This window comes from Punica granatum, chromosome 3 (assembly GCF_007655135.1).
Source record: "Punica granatum isolate Tunisia-2019 chromosome 3, ASM765513v2, whole genome shotgun sequence".
NCBI lineage: Eukaryota > Viridiplantae > Streptophyta > Magnoliopsida > Myrtales > Lythraceae > Punica > Punica granatum.
Window position 1 is genome coordinate 33,962,788 of NC_045129.1, and position 21,161 is coordinate 33,983,948.

A 21,161-nucleotide genomic window follows, 5' to 3' on the forward strand; every position below is an offset into this window, starting at 1 on the left:
AAATACGTAGGGAAATTCTTGTCCATGACCCTAAATCTAAATCATTGGACTCTTGGCAAAGGGGATCTACTCCGTGCGATATACCGAGGAAGCTGTATTCCCCTGTTAAGGTGACGTTGAACCGATAGCCCCTTCGTTTTCATTATGTAGGTGATAGAACAGTGACACCCCTTAGTATCATCGGATTCCCTATTGTTGCACCTACTATCATGTTTGGTCCATCGAACAAAAAGAATTTCAAAAGAAGATGATGATGTACATGTATATATCCTAGAATAATTTACCGCAACGAACACAGGAAGCTTTCATTTTGATCGAATTTGCCCTCATTCGGCTTGGGACAACTAGGGTCATGCAAGTATACTCGCTTCAATTTCGATGATAGTACTATTTTAGAGTTCTGTTGATCGCATGTAATTTTAAATGATGAATCCAGTATTGGCTTTCTAGAACATATACCTGAAATATGTAGTAATTTCTGTGAAAAATCCCCTCAGGGTGGCGTGCTTAGCAAGCGGTATAGGTACGCGATTAATTATTCCTTCTGGCAAGTATGGTCGGTCATGAAATTCAATTAGAAATGCACTCTGGTGAGCGTACGTATATCCATAATTGGTGAGGTTGACAGAGATATGGCGTGCGATGTGAACGTTGCGGGATATTTCTATGAACAAGATCCACATGTATGTTTGAGATTGTTAAATGAATGGTGATCTTTCTCCCGTTTATCAACGACGCGTTTGATGATCTACCTATAGCTTGTAATCCACTAAGGAATTATACCAGCCAGCTAGGTTTTGCAGATTTAGTAGTTTTCCTTTGATTAATTTCCTGGAAGTAGGTAAGGCTTCTAATTAAGGGGCCATACCAAGTCTTATTGCCCGCGTATGACATTCACATACATGCATACTCAGTCTAGAAATTGATAGCCCAACATAAGAGAGTGGACTTTGGCTAAGCCAAGCCCCCACTCCCTTAATCAATTTGGTTTATTTATTTACTCTTTTCCGTTGAATTAATTGACTTGAACAGTTCTCCTCCAAGCAGAGCGTGTATTTGTACTAAATTTCCATGGAAACTTTCTTCTTAAGTAATATTTTAAGAGAAGAAACATTAAGCAATGAACTGCCCAACTTGATTTTTATAATATCCACTTGATGCCGTCAACGTCCCTAGCAAATGACCCCTCCCTATAAATATATATGACCCCCATCGTGGTTGTCCCTCCTCACTCAATCCTCATTCAATTCAATTCAATTTCAAATCCTCCTCTTATTCATCATATTTGCTAATTTCAAGTGCATAAGAGTACCGAGAGACCTCTACTAGAGAAAAAAGAAGGAAAAAAAATGCCGCCTTCAACTCTCGTCGCATTGGCTATAGCAGCGTTGTGCGTAGTTATGGGGTTCAGAAGCGGTGTCGCTGAGTTGGAGGGCGACTTCTATGAGGATTCGTGCCCAAACGCTTCGGCCATTGTACGCAGAGTATTGGAGCAGGCTCAGCAGAGGGATGTCCGCATCGGGGCCAAGCTCATCCGCCTCCATTTCCACGACTGCTTCGTCCAGGTGCGGGTCTTCCTGATCTCCTAATCTATTCACTGCACGCTCAAGTTCACATACAAGCCCTTAACGAAAATGTGCACTTCACAAGACAAACGGTTGTATTCTAATTAATCAGCTCAGTTACCTACCGATAGAAACACATACTTATGTCTTGTTGAATAATTAGTGAGCTCGATATCTTTGAATATATCGGCTTATGGTACATGGAACTCGCCCATGTTGTCCCTAGTTCCTAGGCTGGCAACAATGCCCTATTCTTATATTAACACCAGGCCTAACTTTGCTGCTACACTTGTAGGGATGTGATGGGTCGATTCTGCTGGTTAATGCAGAAGGGATCGCAAGTGAGCAAGATGCACGCCCCAATGTAAACTCAACTGCGGGATTTGAGGTGGTCGATGACATGAAGGCCGCACTCGAGAACGCCTGCCCTGGCGTGGTCTCATGCGCGGACATTCTAGCCATAGCATCGCAAGTGGCCGTCTCCTTGGTAACCACTCATATACTCTCTCATATGTACCTCAAATTATGATTTATTGACATTGAACGAAGATCAAATGTCGATATGGTTAACACGACAAGCATTCCATTGACTGAAGAATTCATGTGAAAATTTTTGTCGCAGGCGGGTGGGCCAAGTTGGGAAGTTGAATTGGGAAGAAGAGACAGTAGAACTGCAAACAGGGATGAAGCCAACACTGCCATCCCGAGTCCTGTCGACAGCCTTGCTAACATGACTAGCAAGTTCGCCGCTGTGGGCTTAGACTCAACTGATCTTGTTGCATTGTCTGGTAAGATTTCAAGCTCTCATGACACTTGTGGAGGTCGTTATTGTTACCATGTCCATACATATTTAAGATTCAAGATCACGATTCAAGGATATATATGTTAAAAAATCTACATGGTCAGATTTTACAGATTGTACGATATCCGTAAGAATGGTATGACATTGGTGATTCTTTTATGGTTTCAGTGACACTTTCTGCCTGCAGACTATGGTCAGAGTTCATGAAATGGTACAGTCTGTGTGATCTCTGTCTTGGTTCAAAATTTTCAGGGGCACACACATTTGGAAGAGCCCGATGCACCACCTTCAGCCACCGCCTCTACAACTTCTCTGGCACTGGCGGCCCCGACCCCACCCTCGACTCCGCCTTCCTCGAAACACTCCGGCAAATCTGCCCCCAATCCGGCGACGGGAACACAATAACGAACCTCGACCCCTCATCTCCTGACAGCTTCGACAACAATTACTTCACCAACCTCCGGAACAACCGGGGCCTCCTCCAGACTGATCAGGAACTCTTCTCGGGTGCTGTCGCCGACACTGTATCAGCCGTCAATCGGTTTGCTGGAAGCCAGAGCGAGTTCTTCGATGCATTCGCTAAGTCCATGGTGAAGATGGGAGGTATCCGGCCACTCACGGGGAGTTCCGGTGAAATTAGAGCCAACTGCAAACGAGTTAATTAAGTGTGATTACATGTTTAATCAGTCAATTGATTAATTAAATTGTTCTTAATGTTACTATTCTTTATTTGATATGATCAATGAGCGGCAATAAATTAGTAATAAACTGTGAAATTAGTCATATATGTTTACGACTTACGATGTTGATTCTATTATTATTATTTATTGAAGTCACAATTTTGTTTCGGCGAAGTTGATTTTTCTTCCTTTCCTTTTACTTAATAATTCAAGGAAATGCACCCCTTGTCCAAGCTAATTAAAGGAATCTGACAAAAAGAAAAGATATGTGTTATTACTCAAAATATTAAAAAAAAAATCTTAAATGATACTATTATGATTTCTATTTCATTATACAAGATATGTGGACCTCTGTTGCAATCGAAAAAAATCTTAAATGATCTTCTTCTTCTTTTATAAATCTTAAATAGTTCTAATTCAAAGTGATGTGAAGAGAAAAAATCAATAAGATTACATCAATTATGAACAAATATAACAATTATTTGAGTAATTAGAACTCATTCTCTGTTTGTTTCAATCTCATCTAAGTGACAATGTAAGATCACTAAAAAATGCTTCAAACGAGCCCTCATACGGTACCAAATACAGAAAAGATGAACTTGAAATTATCCTAGGACATTCTAAAAAAAAAAAGTTATATATATATATATGCTAAGACATAAGAAATTATTGCTTGAATTTACGAGTTCAATATATATATCATGGTGCAAGCATTTATCTCTATCTGATCGTGGTGCCGGTGATTCCTAACATGATTTTTTTTTCTTTTCCTTTGGGCAGAGCTAACACGATTCTTCATGTCTCGATAAACTTATGGGTATGATACAATCGATGGTAAAATTTCATTCTTAAATTACCGCATATGCATTCTTCTAAATTCGAGTTAAGATAATATTATTACTCTGATTTGTGCTTGACTCACTGCCATGATTGCTCCAAAATTTAGCTGATTCCTACGAAGAATTCCTGAAAGAAACTCCAAGCTCAATCCCAAATCCAAACCAGGCAAGTTTTATATCAAATTGCAAGGGTGGTCTGTAGCTAATCTTTCTGTGAATGGATTATTGAGTTTAAAGCATGGGAAGTGTTTCTTTCTTGTGGCAGGCCAATCATTATGAAGATTGATCATCGCACTCTCGGAGCTGGTCAGTTTAGGACATACACACTAACACTATATTTTCATCCGTGAATCCATGATTAGGAATCCTAGTCAGGTATATGTGTTTGAAGTGGAGGCACTAGTACTAAAATCTACAGGTTATCTCAAATGTGAATATGGAATCGTTCGGCTGCACACATTAATAATAGATTACTTCCCTTCCTTCCTATTGTGATTTTCTTTCTCCGTGCCTTGTGAAGGGTCTTGACTCCTGAGGGCATGTTTGGTTTGTAGGAAATGATAAGGAACGGATTACCTAATCCGTATGGAATCCGAAATCTGACGTTTGGTTCGCATGTCATGCGGAATAGGTATTCCGGATAGTGCTACCAATCCGGCTTAGATCCGGATTGAGGGAGCCTCAGGTGGAGATCCGGATTAGCTAAGGAGCATCCGGAATTAACTGTGAAAAGACTAAAATGCCCTTGCAATTGTTTATTAATTACAAAAGCTGCCATCGTTTTATCTTCTCAAATCCGATCCTCCCTAAACCTGAAAGCTCGACGATAGCACATCCTTTCTGGAAATCTCGAAAGAACTCCGCGACTTCAGCGCCTCCTCCATCGAAGCTCGACGCCTCAACGCCTCGACGACGCCATTCCAGTCGGAGACTCCAGTCCGTGAGTCAAAGTTTGCTTGTCACTCACTTCCCCGCTTGAAGCACCTGAACTCCCGCGCTCTGCCGAGGTAATGCGCTCGGTTTCTAACCCACGAATCCATTGTAATTTGCCTTTTGCTGCTGCTTATCAAGTCAAAGCTTTCAATTTTGATTCTAGGGTAGTCGATTATCAAGTTAGGGTTTTCAATTTCAAGTTCCGGGAAGTGATTTTGAGGTTAGGGTTTGCGAATTCTCCCCCACAATTTCAATGTTTGTTTGTGGAAATATGTCTCAAGAAATGTATGCCATCTCTGTGATTTCACCTTTGAATTTGCTCGACACTGAAAGAGTCAAATGTGTATTGACTGGATATATTACTTTAGCATGAGATATGAAATTTTTGGCAAAATTCTTAGCCCTCCGAAGAATCAATTAATAGCTGCTTCCGAGTTGATTCTTTCTGGGGATCTTGCAAGGTTTGTCTGAATATTATCTGCTAAAGATCAGAACTTTACATCTCCTGCATCGACAGCAGATTTTATGTAAGACTAACGGCTTAATTGACGAAGCTGATTATGTGAAAGTGCAAGTTGATTAATCAAACTTATCTTTTCGAATTTCAAAACGCATTATTCTTGCTTCTTGGTTTTTTACAGCTACAGTGACCTGGTTGCCTTATTGGTTGTTTGGTTATTCCTGACTTTCTCAGAGAACTGTATCATGCAATGTGAAAAGAATGAATCTTGTACTGCTCTCCTTTGTTGCTTAGTGTGAGAAAATCAAGCTGACATCACAGTACATTTTGGACTTAATATCCAGTTGGTTAAAAGGAAACACACAGTTGGGGATTCTGTGCCTTTCTGGATATGATTGACTCACTTTAATGCTCACAAGATTCTCCTATTGTATTGTGCATATTTATGGGCTGATTCTTTTTCCTGCTTTTTGGTTGATCAATGAAATTTCTCATCTTTATTGTTAGAAAAATAAAGTAACCTGAATACCTGACATCTAGGTTGAGATGCTCCATGGTTCAAATTGAGCCAAAGAGGTTATTAATGATCAAATTCAGTCTCAGCTTAATCAGGTGCCTTTGTTTGGTTGAAAATATAGAAACTATTGTTTATATCAGGAGAAGTTATTCTTATGTTTGGAGAAAGTGTGGTAGATGGGTTGATGGATCTTCCTAAGCTAAACTTTGGTATAGTAGTGCCGCTTGCATTTTGCATTGAACTTCTGAGGAGTCAATTTGCTAAGATAGGTGGTACGTTTATGTGATGGGTCCTATAATTTTGACATAATCATACGCACCTATGAGATCCATTCTTATAATATATTTTGAATCAATTTTGCAATTATGGATCAGTTGAGTTTGCAGAGTAAGAGCAAGAAGAGGAAAGTCGTTGCTCTAACTTTCTTTATTCAAATGTGTACTATATTTAGGAGTCTGATGGGAATATTGTTAGAATTAGCTGCTCTATATGGTCCTAAGCCAAGCATTAGGTCGTACAAGTTAAACTATTATGGTAGTAGGGATTATATTAGGAGGCTTGTATATGCGGATGATGTGACTTGTACTGAACAACTAAGGATGGATAGGAATGCTTTTTTTAAGTTGTGTCATATGCTTCAAGAAATTAGGGGTCTGAAAAATACAAGAAATATGCATGTTGATGAACAAGTGGCAATGTTTTTATATGTTTTGGCTCATCATTTCAAGAATCGAGTCATTAAACACCAGTTTGGTAGATCGGGTGAAACCGTAAGCCGATATTTCCAAAATGTTCTCAAAGCAACTTTGCGTCTATAAGCTCATTTATATAAGAAGCCCCAACCAATAGCTGCTAACTCAGAGGATCAACGTTGGAAGTGGTTTAAGGTACCCAAACAAATGCTAAATTTAGTCTATTTAGGGTGCTAGAGAGCTAATATGGTGCTAATGTTACATTTTGGTTTAATGTAGAATTGTTTAGGTGCTCTAGACGGGACGTATATCAAAATTAGAGTGCCCGAGGTTGATAGACCTAGATACAGAACTCGGAAAGATGATATAGCAACCAATGTGTTAGGAGTTTGTACATCAGATATGCAATTCACATATGTTCTTCCCGGATGGGAGGGTTCTGCAGCTGATAGGAGAGTATTACGAGATGCTCTTTCTAGGGAACATGGACTTAGGGGGCCAACTGGTGAGTATAATAATTTTTTAGCATTCATAATATTAAAAGGTAAGCTTAATAACATATAAAGTAATATAGGTCTTTTGTCTATCTTTTTGAATATAGGTTGTTATTATCTCGTTGATGCTAGTTACACAAACTGTGAGGGATTTTTGGCTCCCTTTAGAGGTCAAAGGTATCACCTCAATGAGTGGCGTCAAAGACATCGACCGAGAAATGATGAGGAGCTTTTCAATTTGAAACATGCATCTGCTCATAATGTCATTGAACGGTGTTTCGGCTTGCTTAAGATTCGATGGGCCATTCTTAGAAGTCCTTCATTTTATCCTGTTAGGGTGCACAATAGAATAATAATTGCTTGTTGTCTACTGCATAATTTCATTAGGAAAGAAATGGCTTTTGATCCTATGGAAGACCAACTGAATGAAACGGTTGATGACAACTCTAATGAGGATGTTGATCTTATTTCTGAGATTCAAACATCAAATGTTTGGAGTAATTGGAGGAAACAGTTGGCAACTGATATGTTTACTGAGTGGAACTCATCCACTACATAGTTATATGTTGTGATTGGGAGTTGTAATGTAAACTTTGAGGGGTTGTTTTTTCATTTGCTTGGGATTGTATGTTGTACTGTCATTGCTTTCTGAAGACAATATGTTGAATCTATTTCAATGCGTTTGATTTTCAAAAACTCTTTCCATTGCATATATTCAATTAAATACAGCTCCTTATTGCTATTTATTATGCAAAATAATTATTTATATCATGTATGTGTTCTTAGTATTGAAAATGGAAGGCAGTTCTGCTTCTGTTACTTCCCAGATGAGTAAGAGTAGCAAAAGGAAATGGACTATGGCTGATGATGCAGCGCTCATATCTTGCATGATTGGAATATGGGCAGTCATAATGCCGACACAGGGTTTAAGTCTAGCTACTTGCCATAACTTGAGAAAATGCTATTCGAAAAGCTCCCGAATAGCAGTATCAAGGCGAGGCCTCACATTGAATCTCGACTGAAGACACTGAAGAGGGAATGGGCTATCGTGTATGATATGATGCTTAACACATCTGGCTTTGGATGGGATTCAACATGGAAGATGGTCACAGTGGAAGATGATGTTTGGGAGGCTTATGTTGCGGTAATAAATACATTATCTATGTATTTCGATATCATATCGTTATGTTTATATATTATGTTACTAACACTCTATTCTTTATGTTTTTAGAGTCACAAAGAAGCCGCTCCATTTAGACAGAGAAGTTTTTCTCATTTCGAAGAATTATCTATGATATATGTAAAGTATCGAGCTACTGGAAAAGATGCTCAATCTGTTGAAGATATTCTACAAGAGCTTGATATTGAAGATTTGACTGCAGCAACCGAAGAAGCGGATGTGAATCATTCAAATCCAAATGAATCTGGCAATGCAAATACCCCTACATCAGGAGATGTTTCCCGTGCTTATCAGCCACCTACAGATGCAACGGGAAGTGCTTCTGCAGGTAAAAAAAGGAAAAAGAGTGAAGCTAACTTCTCCACAATTTCTCATGCTGTGAATACAATGGCCTCCGACATGAAAGAGGCTTGCATTATGCTCTCGAAGAGTGTCCACTCGGACGTCCTTCAAGAGAAGTTCCTTGAACTTCCGGGAGCTCTTCGTAGTGTGGAGGGCCTTACTTCAGCACAAGTTCGCATGGCAATTCAAAAGTTCGGAAACCATCCGAATTATATCCTGTTTTTCTTTGGTACCGAACTAGAACACCGCTTGGAAATGGTTCAGGATTTCATTGCAAATCACTGAAGCAGGACAACTAGGTATATTTCTTCGTCAAAGCTTTTTGGGACCTTGCTGATATGATAAAAAAGCAGGTTGTGCTAATGTTGAAGTAGTAGTTTGAAAATAGTATTTTTGGGACCTTTCAGTAGTTTGGACTTCTATTATTGCAAATTTGTATTTGTGTTTGGACTTTCAGTAGTTTGGACTTCAATTATTCAGTTTGAAAGTAGTAGCTTGTGTTTTCGGATGAATGTTGTATCAAGAAATGTGTAACATCCCTTATGTTTGTTGTTATTACATTTTGCCTTGATCATTTAATTACGCAATATGTTGGGAATAAGCTAGTCGCGAATTTGGGAATAAGCTAGTCACGAATTTGGGGGCAGTTGCACAGGCGATCATCAAATTGTTGCAGAATGGTTTTTGATGATTCACAATACGAATGCAATTGTAATTCTTACGATTAAGTAAATGGTAAATGGCACTTTGCATGTGGGCCTATCCTTTAATAACTGTAAAACTGCCAAATAGTGATTATTTGAAATGTAAATGTAGTAGTGTCACTACCAACAAAATTCATATGACAACAAAATTAATTTTTAAAATTAATTAATTTTTAAAATTAATTAATTTTTAATTTTTTTTAATTTTTTTAATTAATTAATTTTTAATTTTTTTCCTTAATAAAAGTATTTAATATGCAAAATTATTTAATTAAACATTAATTACAAAAATGTTTTAAAATTAAATAAATTTTAAAAATTTTTAATTAATTAATTTTTTAAATTTTTTCTTAATAAAAGTATTTAATATGCATAATTATTTAATTAAACATTAATTACAAAAAATGTTTAATTTTTAAAATTTTTAAATTAATTAATTTTTAAATTTTTTCTTAATAAAAGTATTTAATATGCATAATTATTTAATTAAACATTAATTACAAAAAATGTTTTAAAATTAATTAAATTTTAAAAAATTTTAATTAATTAATTTTTTAAATTTTTTCTTAATAAAAGTATTTAATATGCATAATTATTTAATTAAACATTAATTACAAAAAATATTTTAAAATTAATTAAATTTTAAAATTTTAATTGATTAATTTTTAAAATTTTTTCTTAATAAAAGTATTAAATATGCATAATTATTTAATTAAACATTAATTACAAAAATGTTTTAATATTAATTAATTTTTAAAATAATTTACTTTAGAATTATTTAAAATGTTTTTAATTAAAAAAATATTACCATTAAAGTTATTTATTTATCTTATAAAACCCATTAAATTTAGCATCAAGGGCATTCTTGTCATTTCACCATATTTCTATTCTTTTCCATTCCTCATTCAATCCAACCAAACATCAAAATTTTAAATCTCTGTCATCCTATTCCCTCCAGCCAAATACAAAAATTTCATCAGAATTTCTATTATATTCCCTGTCTATTCTATTCCCTGTCTATTCCGATACTGCCCAAACATGCCCTGAGTATTTGAATTACTTGTAAAGGGTCTTGAGTGCTCGAATTACTTGGCCACACGACATTGAGGAGGAGAAAGCAATTTGAGTTTGCCTGCCTCTTTTCTCTCGATGAGCGGTTGGGTTCCATTGAAGTAGCAGGGACAAGTAAATTCTGTTATATATGGAGGATCCATGTTCCCCTACGCCCATGTTGGAGGCTCGGGAGAAGATCGACGTTGCCATCGAATTCCACCATACCCTTGAGATTAATGGACCAAATTATTGGGGAGGGAAAGGAGACGCTGAATGCAAGATTTCTTCGTTGCCTACTATTGATTGTCCAGAACTGTGGAATGCGATGCGATCATGAGAGAACACAGGACAAAATCTTTTGGAGTTACTGCACCGAACATCAGGAGAGTGGTCCGCAGCTTCGAGAATTATGATCATCGGATTTTTATGTTGTTATTGGTTCTTGTACTTGGGAAACTGGGTTACCATGATTAGACCACAGTGGATTGTACTTTCCATTGTGCTTTGAAGAGTTCTGTCTTTGACGTATTTTCCCAGAAATTGTTCCGACATCTCGAAGCTCAGTGACCAATAGATATTTTCCTGACCTATAATACACAACCTCATCATCATGGGACATGGAACTTGACCTTTTCATCATAAGTATATAAACCCGGAGAATTTTCATATCTGCGCTGTGCCTGCGTTTGTCAATCCTTGTTTGATGGCAGACAGTTTCCGGCTGTTAATGAGAGGGAGGGCTCCACTGGTCCGAGTTTATCGGTCGACCCGGCTTGTTTTAGTTGGCCAAGAAATATAAAATTCTACATGCAGAGGGTAAGCTTCTAAAAAGGTACATATCAAGTCTTCTCCCCCCGCGTTTGACAATTTACAGAGTCTAGAAGTTGAACCCACCCTTCGACGTGTCAGGCCATGGGCCATGATTATTTGTGTTCTTCGACCAGCCAACGTGTTGCGGTACTTGATAGGAAAGAAAAACGAAGGATTTTCTTCTCTTTTTTTTTCCTTTTTTTTGGTTGAGATTGGTAATGAGAAGAGGAGACGGAGACAGAGACACATGGATATACAGCAGAAGGTACGGATAGTCCTATCGAACATGCGGCCTTTAGGTCAACATTTGAGGAAGTACACCGCTACGTTACACCTTCTTTTGATACTTTCAAAGTACGATTTATTTACATTACATCAAACAAAGAGATATATTATCAAAGGAGGTCAAACAGAATTACTCAAAAAAAAGGAAGAAGCCAAATATCGAATGTGTTAGAATCCCTACATGACCTTTCTTGGTAACACAAGCTCAATTTCTTTTATAAGATGACAGATAGTCTTAGTATCTCCAGAATTGTTTCGTATGGGAAGCTCATCCTTAAAACCTGCTTCGTCTATGTTTGGATCTCTCTCCCTTAGTCTATTTTCTGTCGTAATACACTTCGCGTTGCATACGAGTCCTTACGGAAAACCTGCACCCCATAGACAGACAAATGTTTGAATTTTCTACTATGTAATCAGCTCTGCCACAAGCTGACGTCGGAAAAACATACTCGTCTTGAAATTAGCATATGCTCGAATATATCGACTTATGTTATAAGACCAATGTCTCAAAATCCAAGCTCCATAACTGGCTACGATGCCCAATTCTTATGTGCAGTACTTCATTTTGCTTCCCTGTACGTATAATTATGAGGTAAATGATCTCACATCAACTAGTAACCTTGTACTAAATTTGCTGCTGATAATTGTAGGGATGTGACAGGTCATTTTTGCTGAAAAACGCAGACGAGATGGAGAGTGAACAAGACGCACGCCCAATGCAGGCCCAGCCGCCGGATTTGAAGTAGTCGACAGCATAAAGACTGCACTTGAAAACGCTTGCCCTGGTGTGGTGTCATGTGCTGATAAATCTGTGAAGTTAGTCATATATATTTACGACTTACGATGTTGCTTGTATAATTTATTGAAGACTAAATCTGTACATAGTTGTGCTATTACTAAAATTGAAAAAAATAATTTTTTTAGTGAATGAAAAGAAAAATAACCTAGGTTGAGATAGAGATGGTGTGGGGTTGAAGAGAAGTAAGTAAAATGTAGAGTGAAAGATGATCATGTGTGAATTGACGGAGGAACGAGATAAGACATATTAATTTAAAATTTGAACAGTTTTATAGTTTTATTCTTGTATTAAGTTTTACTTTTCTTCAATAGAGTAAAAAAAAATATTTCATAAAATTATACAAAAACCTATACATATATTTAGATATAGTGATTTGTCATTAATATATTAATTTTGTATACACTTTTTTATGTTACACATATGCAAATACTATTATTAATTTATATACATATATATGTTTCCATTTAATTTAATATATTATTTATTTATTTTATTATAAAATTAAATAAAATAGTTTTTACAAATATTATTATTTTCCTTTGATTATTTTAATTTTAATTTTAATTTTTAAATACCCATGGGATCCACTTGGTAGATTTCTATGTTCCATGTCTATAATGTTAGTGCCATGTTAGAAAAATCCGTTAAAATTGACAAGAAAGTGATGGCACACTATACATGATAAAAAACTCATAATTTGTAATTTTTCAATTAAAAAATCCGTGCTAGAAATAATAAAAAGGCCAATTTTTTACTTTTTTGAGTCATCAATCCTCATAAATATTATTAATTATTTTTATTTTATTTATTTATAAATTAAAGTAAGAATATATTTTTAACTAGAAATGATTACAAATTCATTCAAAATGAAATACTATTAAACTCATAATTTATATTTTTTTAAAGAGTTTTCCCATATATTCTGTCATTTAAGTATTATGTACTTTAACCGTATCAAAGAAACATTATAAGAAAATGGTCTATGCTGATGCACTTTTGAACTTTTTTCAATGCAAAATTGTGTCAGCATAAACCTTGCCAACGCATCTTTCGACACATTTTTTTGCTTCATAATAGCTAGGCTTACCGACGCACCTAAAAAGTGCTTTGGCAGAAGCTAATCTTTGCTGACATAAAAAAGTGCATCGAGTCGAGTTCTCGTTGTGCTGATGCACTTTATGTGTCAGCAAATACATTTTTCTTAAAAAAAAAACTTGTGCTCATGCATTTGTGTGTCGGCACATGCTTTTTTTTAATTAAAAAAATTAACATGTTGAGAAAGGAGATGTAGTGCAGTGACTAACGCCCTCGCCTAGTAATCTAGAGGTTTCAGGTTCAATTATCATTAGTGGGACTACTTGTGCCCATTTATTTAGATTTTCTTTTCATTCCTTGTATTAGGTCATGAGTCTCCTATTGTAATCGAAAAAAAAAGCATATTGCCTTTGAAAGGCAGCATATTGTTTTTTTTATAAAAAAAAGAGATAAGAAAATATTAAAAAAAAGGAGAATCATAAGAGTTTTGCTTCCTTTTCTTCCAATTTCCAAATCAGCACCGCAAGCTTTGATTTGCTTCTTTTTTCTTTCGGATTGAAGCTGCCGCCCTATATCCTTCTTGCCCTAAAAGAATTGGCTGCCACTCCAATCTCCTCCTCCTTTCCCAACCGAGCTTTGCTACTCTTGTGCTCGCTCCTCTGCTCCCTCCGAGCTTTGCTGTTGTTGGTCGTTCTTCCTCCCAGCCCCAATGAGTTATGTTGCTGCTACTTGCTCTTCCTCCAACTCGCTGTTGTTGCTGCTCTTCCTCCTACCGAACTATGCCGCTTGCATGTTGTTGGTCGTTGCTGCTCCTCCTCCCAGCTCGGCTGCTCCCTTCGACTGTTCTGCTGCTTGGTAGAGAGAGATTGAGAAGAGACAGATGAGAGAGAGAGAGAGAGAGAGAGAGAGAGAGAGAGAGAGAGAGGAGTAGAGAGAGGAAGGGAGAGACAGATGAGATTGATTAAATTTTCAAAATTGGAGATGGTAGAAGTGTCAAAGTGGGAAGGGATGATTTTAAATGTGCTAATCAAATTCTTCAAAATGGATGAGAGGGAAATTTGTGTTGAATTTCATTTCCAGCCTATCCTTTCCGGATGCTATTTGTGTCGGTACAGACATGCACATATGTCGACGCACAAAATTTGAGTCGTCCCGTGCCCCTTATATTGCCAACACTAAAAATGATTCATCCTGCAACACAAATTGTATCGGCATAGCCATCTTCCAAGGCCGACGCACTATAATCCGTTGCCAAAACATTATTACGTTGCCATATAAAAAAATTTACCGACTCACTTTAAGTGCGTCGGTGTAGCCCAATATTTGCTGACACACTTTTTTGTGTCGATAGAGGTCACTTCATACAATCTTTTGCCAACGCACTTAAAGTAAAAAAGCATTAGGATAGACGTTCTCTTTTAGTGAATGTTTCATTTGCAGCACACGTATAAATTCACTAGTATCAATAAAATTCTCTAGCAAACAAAGTCCTTAGTTGCCAAAAATGAAAATACTGAGCAAAACTAAAAAAAATTCTAAAATAGAAAATAGCACCCTAAACTCTTCATTAGGCCAACTAAGAGAAAGTCGACCCCAGCGATGGGCCTTCCTCTTGAAGAGAGTTTCCCAGAGACAAGGGGAAGACCTAAATAACGCACAGGAAGCACACCTTTCTTAAAACCAGACCAAGTCATCAGGTCAGTCACAGACTCTCCAGAGATGCCTCCCGTAGACTTTTCAGGGTTCAACTTCAAACCATACCAATAATAAAATGTGTTCAACATATCAAGAATGACAGTGATGGACGTCTTAGAACCATTTGTGAAAAGTAGCAAATCATCCGCAAAGCATAGATGGGTTAGTTTAAGTGACTTACATCTTGGATGATAGCCAACTTTACCTTCAGCTGCAGCCGAATCCATAAGCTGCGAGAACACCTCCATGGCAACGACGAAAAGAAATGGGGATAGCAGGTCACCCTGTCTGACACTTCACTGGCCTGGGAAGTATCCTGCTAAGGACCCATTAATAGCCACAGAAAAATAAGGCGAGGTGATGCAGCCTTTAATCCACCAGAGAAAAATGGGAGGAAATCCCATGGCTTACAAACTATTGAGAATGAAATCCCAACTTAACGAGTCAAAAGCCTTCATAAGATCTATCTTTATAGCACATCGAGGGGATACTCCTTGCCTTTGGTAGTTCTTGACAAGCTCATGAGTAAGTAAAACATTATCTGAAATTCTCCTTCCTTGCAGAAATGTTATTTGGTTTAAGCTTATAATATCAGTGAGCACTTCTTTCAATCTATTGGCAAGCACCTTTGTAATGCATTTGTAAACTACATTACAGCACGATATAGGCTGAAAATCTTTCATGCAATCAACTTTCTCCTTCTTTGGAACTAGGGCAATGATAGTCAATTTTATCTCCCTTCGAAACTTTCCTAAGGAGAAGAAGTGCTGCACAGCACTAGTGACATCCTTCTGAACGATGTGCCAGGCATGCTTATAAAAAAAAGCTGTGAAATCATCCGGGCCCGGTGACTTGTCATTACCCATCGAGAATAAGGCTTCTTTGATCTCCGTATCCACTATGGGTGACAGGAGCATATGATATTTGAAAAGGGGAACTTTCCTCTTGAGGATGGAGGAAAGCATAGAGGTCGAGACTCCCCTGATGCAGTCATCCTTCCTCCCTATAAGACCCTCATAGAAATTTATCTGCAATTTTCCTTCTTCATGCCCTGTGAAAGAGTCTTGGGTTCTCCATAAGTTGGCCTCATGATATAGAGGGAGGAGGAGAAAGCAATTGGGAATTTGCCTACCCTTTTACTCTTGACGGGCAGTTGGGTCCTCATTGAAGCAGCAGGACATTCGGGTATGAAAGAAGTTCACCTATGCCTGTTGTTCCCTGGGGGCTCGGCAAGCGTATGTGCCATCGAATTCCACCATCTCATTGAGCTTAATGGAGTAAGTAATGAGTTCCATCATCTTCTTGAGCTTGATGGAGTAAGTAATCGGAGAGAGAAAGCAGAATCGTGGTATTTGATCATTCAAGGACTCAGGACAAGTCTTTTGGGATTTATCGCACCGAACATCAATGGGATGGTCTGCAGCTTTCAGAGTTATGATTATGGGATCCTGTTATCAATTCTCGTAGGCTCGTGTTGTTATTGAAACTTGTAGGCTGTATGGGCATTACGTTCCGATAGGAGCTCTTATTCCTTGGGGAACTGGGTACCATGGTCAGACCAGTATGTATTTGGACTTTGAATCTTCCCTTTAGTGACGACTTTCATGCTAAAAATGAACAGAAGTTTGTTTAAGAGACTGCGGCTTTGATGTATGTTCCACGGAAATGGTTTTGACCTGATGAGCTCAGTGCCCTATCTACAAGTATCACTAGATGAAATCCATAATGTGGATCCAATCAATATCCGTGGGAGGGTGGGAGCTCGTACGCCCGATGGATACTTCCCTCATTCGATCATGCACGACCACCTCACAGGGACGTGGAACTCCACCTTTTCATTAGTAAACCTGAAGAATATTCATCTGTTGATCGTGCGATTGTCGGCGCTCGCTTGATGGTAAAAGTTTGCTAGCGGACCATTCGAGCAAGCTGGGCTTCTGTGGTCCCAGTTTACTGGTAACCCCGGCCATTTTAGTTGGCCAAGAAAATAAAATTCTACTGGAAGGCAGAAGAGAGCTTGCAAGCAGGCAGGATGAAGGGACGGTAGCAGTTTCCCTTTGACATTTACGCAGTCCAGAAGCTGAACCCGAAAGATTGGACCAAGCCCCTCCCGTTCTCCCATCTTCATCTCGGGGCCATGGGACCCCGCAATGGGACCGAATATTTGCTGAATGGGTTTTTTTTTCCATTGAAATGCGATCACACGTGTGAATAGCCCTCGAACTCAAAGGCATTTTGATGCGGCAGACGAGCTGGAAAATTGGTACATGAAGAAAAATAGGTTTTGACGACTTTATCTCATTGGAAATGGTCTCCGGAGCAAAACTCATAGCCTTTGGCTATGAAATTTCAATATTTTAGGCGAATTTCATCGTTTAGGGCCTCAAACAGGTAATTTTATGTTAATTAGGGTGTTTTCGTAATTTTAGGAAAGTTTATTTCTTTTTGTGCGATTTAGATTTTTTTTAAACCCTATTTAAGCTTTGTAAGCCCTTGGCTAAAGGAGTCGTCTTTTGGATTATCAATAAAAATTGGAGCTTTTGTGCTCTTTGCCCAATTCTCGGATTTGTTCGAGTTGGATACTAATTTCCTAGGAATTCGAAGAATCAATAGGGATTGAAGGTCGTAGTTCCGGTATTCGTGCGCGAATCAACGGGTCTGTGACAGGTTACTTGCGTGTACGCTGCATCAGTTGGTACCAGAACGTAGTGGCAACGACATCAGAGATAATTCGGACTATGACAATTCGAGAGCGAATTCTCTCCATCCATGGGAGAATGATGCGGCAGACGAGCTGGAAAATTGGTACCTGAAAAAAAAATAGGTTTTGACGACCTTATCTCATTGGAAAAGGCCTCCGGAGCAAAACTCACAGCCTATGGCTGTGAAATTTTCGATATTTTAGGAAAGTTTATTTTTTTTTGTGTGATTTAGGTTTTTTTAAACCCTATTTAAGTTTTGTAAGCCCTAGAGCTAAAAGGAGTCATCTTTTGGATTATCAATAAAATTCAGAGTTTTCGTGATTTGTCCAATCTCGGATCGATTCGAGTTTGATGCCTATTTTCTGGTATTCGTAGAATCAACAGGTATAGAAGGTCGTAGTTCCGGTATTCATGCGCGAATCAACGGGTCTGCGACAGGTTACACGTGTGTACACTGCGTCACATTTACATCAGAAGCTTCCGTTCGGCGGGAGGAGAATGAACGTCAAGGGAGCAGGTTAGAAAAGGTGTTGCTATTGCCTCGCCCTTGTATCGGGCACTTGCGCCATGACGATTTTGGAAATGCGTTGAATGGATATGGTACCTCCAAACCAAGAACAAGGCGTTGTAGCACTTGATTCTCTTTAGGTGCTTCGGTTCTTTACGGCATATCCAGGCATCATGTACGTATAATACATGATTGTTCGGAATCTCTTTGCAACTTCCTCGGAGGCCATGGGACCCCTATAATGGGAGCGAGTACGTTTCCATAACCGTAATCAATTAATGGGTTTTTACAAGAGACGATTGAATGTGTCATAGCCTCCAAAGGTGTTTGCCTTGGCGGAGAATCGAACTCACAGCCAGATGAAGAGCATGCGCTACACTAAAACGCGATAGACCACCTCAGAAAAGTCAGTCGAGATCCCTCTCTGTTTCTTCTTTAATTAATTTTTGTTTTTTCCCTTATATTTTTTTTTTGGTTACAAAGGAGGAATAAAGCCTAGTATAATGAAAGAGAAATTCTAAATAACTAATAAAGGGGCACGGATAGTCGCACTAGATATCGAACCTGCGATCTCTAGATCAATAGACTAGGACGTACATCACTGCCCTATACCTTTTTAAATTTTCTTTGAACAGTTCTCCATAGGAATTGCCTTACGTTGCAGTTAAGTTCTTTAGAAATATTCTTCTTGAACCAACCTAAGTTGGTTTAAGTAGTTCGGTGCTTGTTCTCTTTAAATAAGGTCTTGGAATTCGAGTCTTGTGAATGAAGAAATCGACAGTAAGAGAGTTTTATCCCTTAATGGGCCCAACTCGAATTGAGTCAGTCGAGATCTATTGAACTTTTGGAGTGCACCCCGAAAAATGAAATATTCTTCTTGAAGTTCACATAAGAAAATTAAGCAATCCACAGCCCTAATGTGAATCTAAATGTCAACCCAAGCATTGCCTCTCCTCCCTCCCTATAAAAATGGGCTCCGACATTGTCCTTCTCGCTCACCACTCATCATTCATTCAATCATTTTCTTATTCATCATCTTTAACTTTAAACAAAGAAGTAGTTAAGTAGTAACCATACTGGAGAAAATGACTTCGTCTCCTCTCGCAGTCTTGGCTATAGTGGCGCTTTGCGTAGTCACTGGGTTTGAGAGAGGTCTCGCTCAGTTGAACACCAACTTCTACAGCAGTTCGTGCCCGAATGTTTCGGCTATTCCATGGAGTGATGGAGCAGGCCCAGCAGAGCGATGTCCAGATCGGGGCCAAGCTCATCCGCATCCATTTCCACAGCTGCTTTGTCGAGGTTTCGATCTCTCTCCCTTAGCTACTGTATCACACTTCGCATGGTATACAAGCCTTTATTGAAAAAACTGCACCTCATAGACAGACACATGTTTGAATTTTCTACTATGTAACCGGCTCTACCACAAGCTGACGTCGGAAAAACATACTTGTTTTTGAATTAGCGTAAGCTCTAATATATCAACTTATGTTATAAGGAACTGACCCATGTCTCAAAATCCAAGTTCCATAACTGGCCCCAATTCTTATGTGTGGTACTTCATTTTGTTTCCGTGTACGTATAATTTTTAAGGTAAATGGTATCATGTCAACCGGTAACCTGGTACTAAATTTGCTGCTAATAATTGTAGGGATGCGACGGGTCGATTTTTCTGATCAATGCAGTGGTATTATGTCAACCGGTAACCTGGTACTAAATTTGCTGCTAATAATTGTAGGGATGCGACGGGTCAATTTTGCTGATCAATGCAGACGGGATAGAGAGTGAACAAGATGCTGACCCCAATGCAGGCTCAGCCACAGGATTTGAAGTGGTCGATGACATAAAGGCCGCACTTGAGAATGCTTGCCATGCCGTGGTGTCATGTGCTGATATTCTAGCCATCGCATCCCAAGTGGGCGTCTCGTTGGTAATTGCTGGCATACACTCAGCTTTCTATATTTCTCATGCATGATTCAATGCGTTTCTACTAAACAAACTATAGAGATTGTTAATCGAAGAAGGTCAAGTTATCAATAAGATTTACATGGAAGACTCATCTGTAAGTTCTCTAGCAGGCAGGGGGGGTCAGATTGGGAAGTTGAATTGGGAAGAAGGGACAGCAGAACAGCAAACAAGGCCGAAGCTAACACTGCCCTCCCGAGTCTCTTCGACGACTTCGATGAATTGACCCACAGTCTCTCCGCCATGGGATTAGACTCCACCGATGTTGTTGCATTGTCTGGTAAGATGATTTCAAGCTTTCCAGGGAAGTCACGGTTCTAATCCAACCGGTACATAGTGAAGATTCAATTCGAGATCACGAGTGAAAGATATAAATTATCTATAGAGAGGACGTACAGAAAAGTGTTGGCGGGATTTAGATGATCGAGATCATATAATTCGAATGATATATATATATATATATATATATATATTAAAAAATAAAGACTCCATCTCCTCAAAGTGTATAGATCATTAGATTGTACTACATTTGTTAGGACGATACGAACATCGGTGATTCATGTTTTTCTTCAAAATTCACAGGGGCACACACATTTGGAAGAGCCCAGTGTGGCACCTGTAGCCCCTGCCTCTACAACTTCAGTGGCACAGGCGGCCCCGACCCCACCCTCGACTCTGCCTTCCTCAACACACTCTGGCAAATCTGCCCTCCATCCAACGATGGTGACCCTATGACGGACCTCGATTCCTCATCTCCAGACAGTTTCGACAACAACTACTTCACCAACCTCCAGAACAACCAGGGCCTCCTCCGGACTGACCAGGAGCTCACCTCGGGCACTCCCGACTTTAGTCAACTGGTTCGCCGGAAGCCAGAGCGAGTTCTTTGAATCCTTTGCCTGGTCCATGGTGAAAATGGGAAGCAGTCGGCCACTAACAGGGAGTTCCGGGGAAATTAGAGTTTGATGAAATGGTTAGCCAGACCACTTAATAAATCAGATCCTTAATCTATCGTTATCTTCTTGCTCAATGGATGCCAATAAGTTAATGAAAAATGTATGAAACCAGTCAAATAATTACGATGTTGTTCAATGAATGATATTA

At 38.6% G+C, this 21,161-nt stretch overlaps 2 protein-coding genes and 1 pseudogene across 2 annotated transcripts; all 3 read left to right on the plus strand.

Annotated features, from left to right (window-relative positions):
- Positions 1–1,215: 1,215 nt before the first annotated feature.
- Positions 1,216–3,150, plus strand: LOC116198862 (peroxidase A2-like). Its single transcript, XM_031529114.1, has 4 exons — positions 1,216–1,565; positions 1,861–2,052; positions 2,188–2,353; positions 2,620–3,150. The coding sequence occupies exons 1-4, from the start codon at positions 1,350–1,352 to the stop codon at positions 3,030–3,032; spliced, it is 987 nt and encodes a 328-aa protein (XP_031384974.1). The 5' UTR covers positions 1,216–1,349; the 3' UTR covers positions 3,033–3,150.
- A 4,790-nt stretch (positions 3,151–7,940) lies between these two features.
- Positions 7,941–8,789, plus strand: LOC116200569. Its single transcript, XM_031531404.1, has 2 exons — positions 7,941–8,126; positions 8,214–8,789. Exons 1-2 carry the CDS (start codon positions 7,941–7,943, stop codon positions 8,787–8,789), a joined length of 762 nt encoding a protein of 253 aa, XP_031387264.1.
- A 5,110-nt stretch (positions 8,790–13,899) lies between these two features.
- Positions 13,900–21,023, plus strand: LOC116200570 (annotated as a pseudogene).
- The last annotated feature ends 138 nt before the right edge of the window (positions 21,024–21,161 follow it).

Bases quoted from the DNA above. Each gene is read 5' to 3' on its own strand.
- LOC116198862 (XM_031529114.1), top strand. From the start codon at position 1,350: ATGCCGCCTTCAACTCTCGTCGCATTGGCTATAGCAGCGTTGTGCGTA. The intron at 1,566-1,860 runs GTGCGGGTCTTC...CTACACTTGTAG, and splicing joins TCCACGACTGCTTCGTCCAG to GGATGTGATGGGTCGATTCT. The intron at 2,354-2,619 runs GTAAGATTTCAA...CAAAATTTTCAG, and splicing joins TGATCTTGTTGCATTGTCTG to GGGCACACACATTTGGAAGA.
- LOC116200569 (XM_031531404.1), top strand. From the start codon at position 7,941: ATGCTATTCGAAAAGCTCCCGAATAGCAGTATCAAGGCGAGGCCTCAC. The intron at 8,127-8,213 runs GTAATAAATACA...TTATGTTTTTAG, and splicing joins TTTGGGAGGCTTATGTTGCG to AGTCACAAAGAAGCCGCTCC.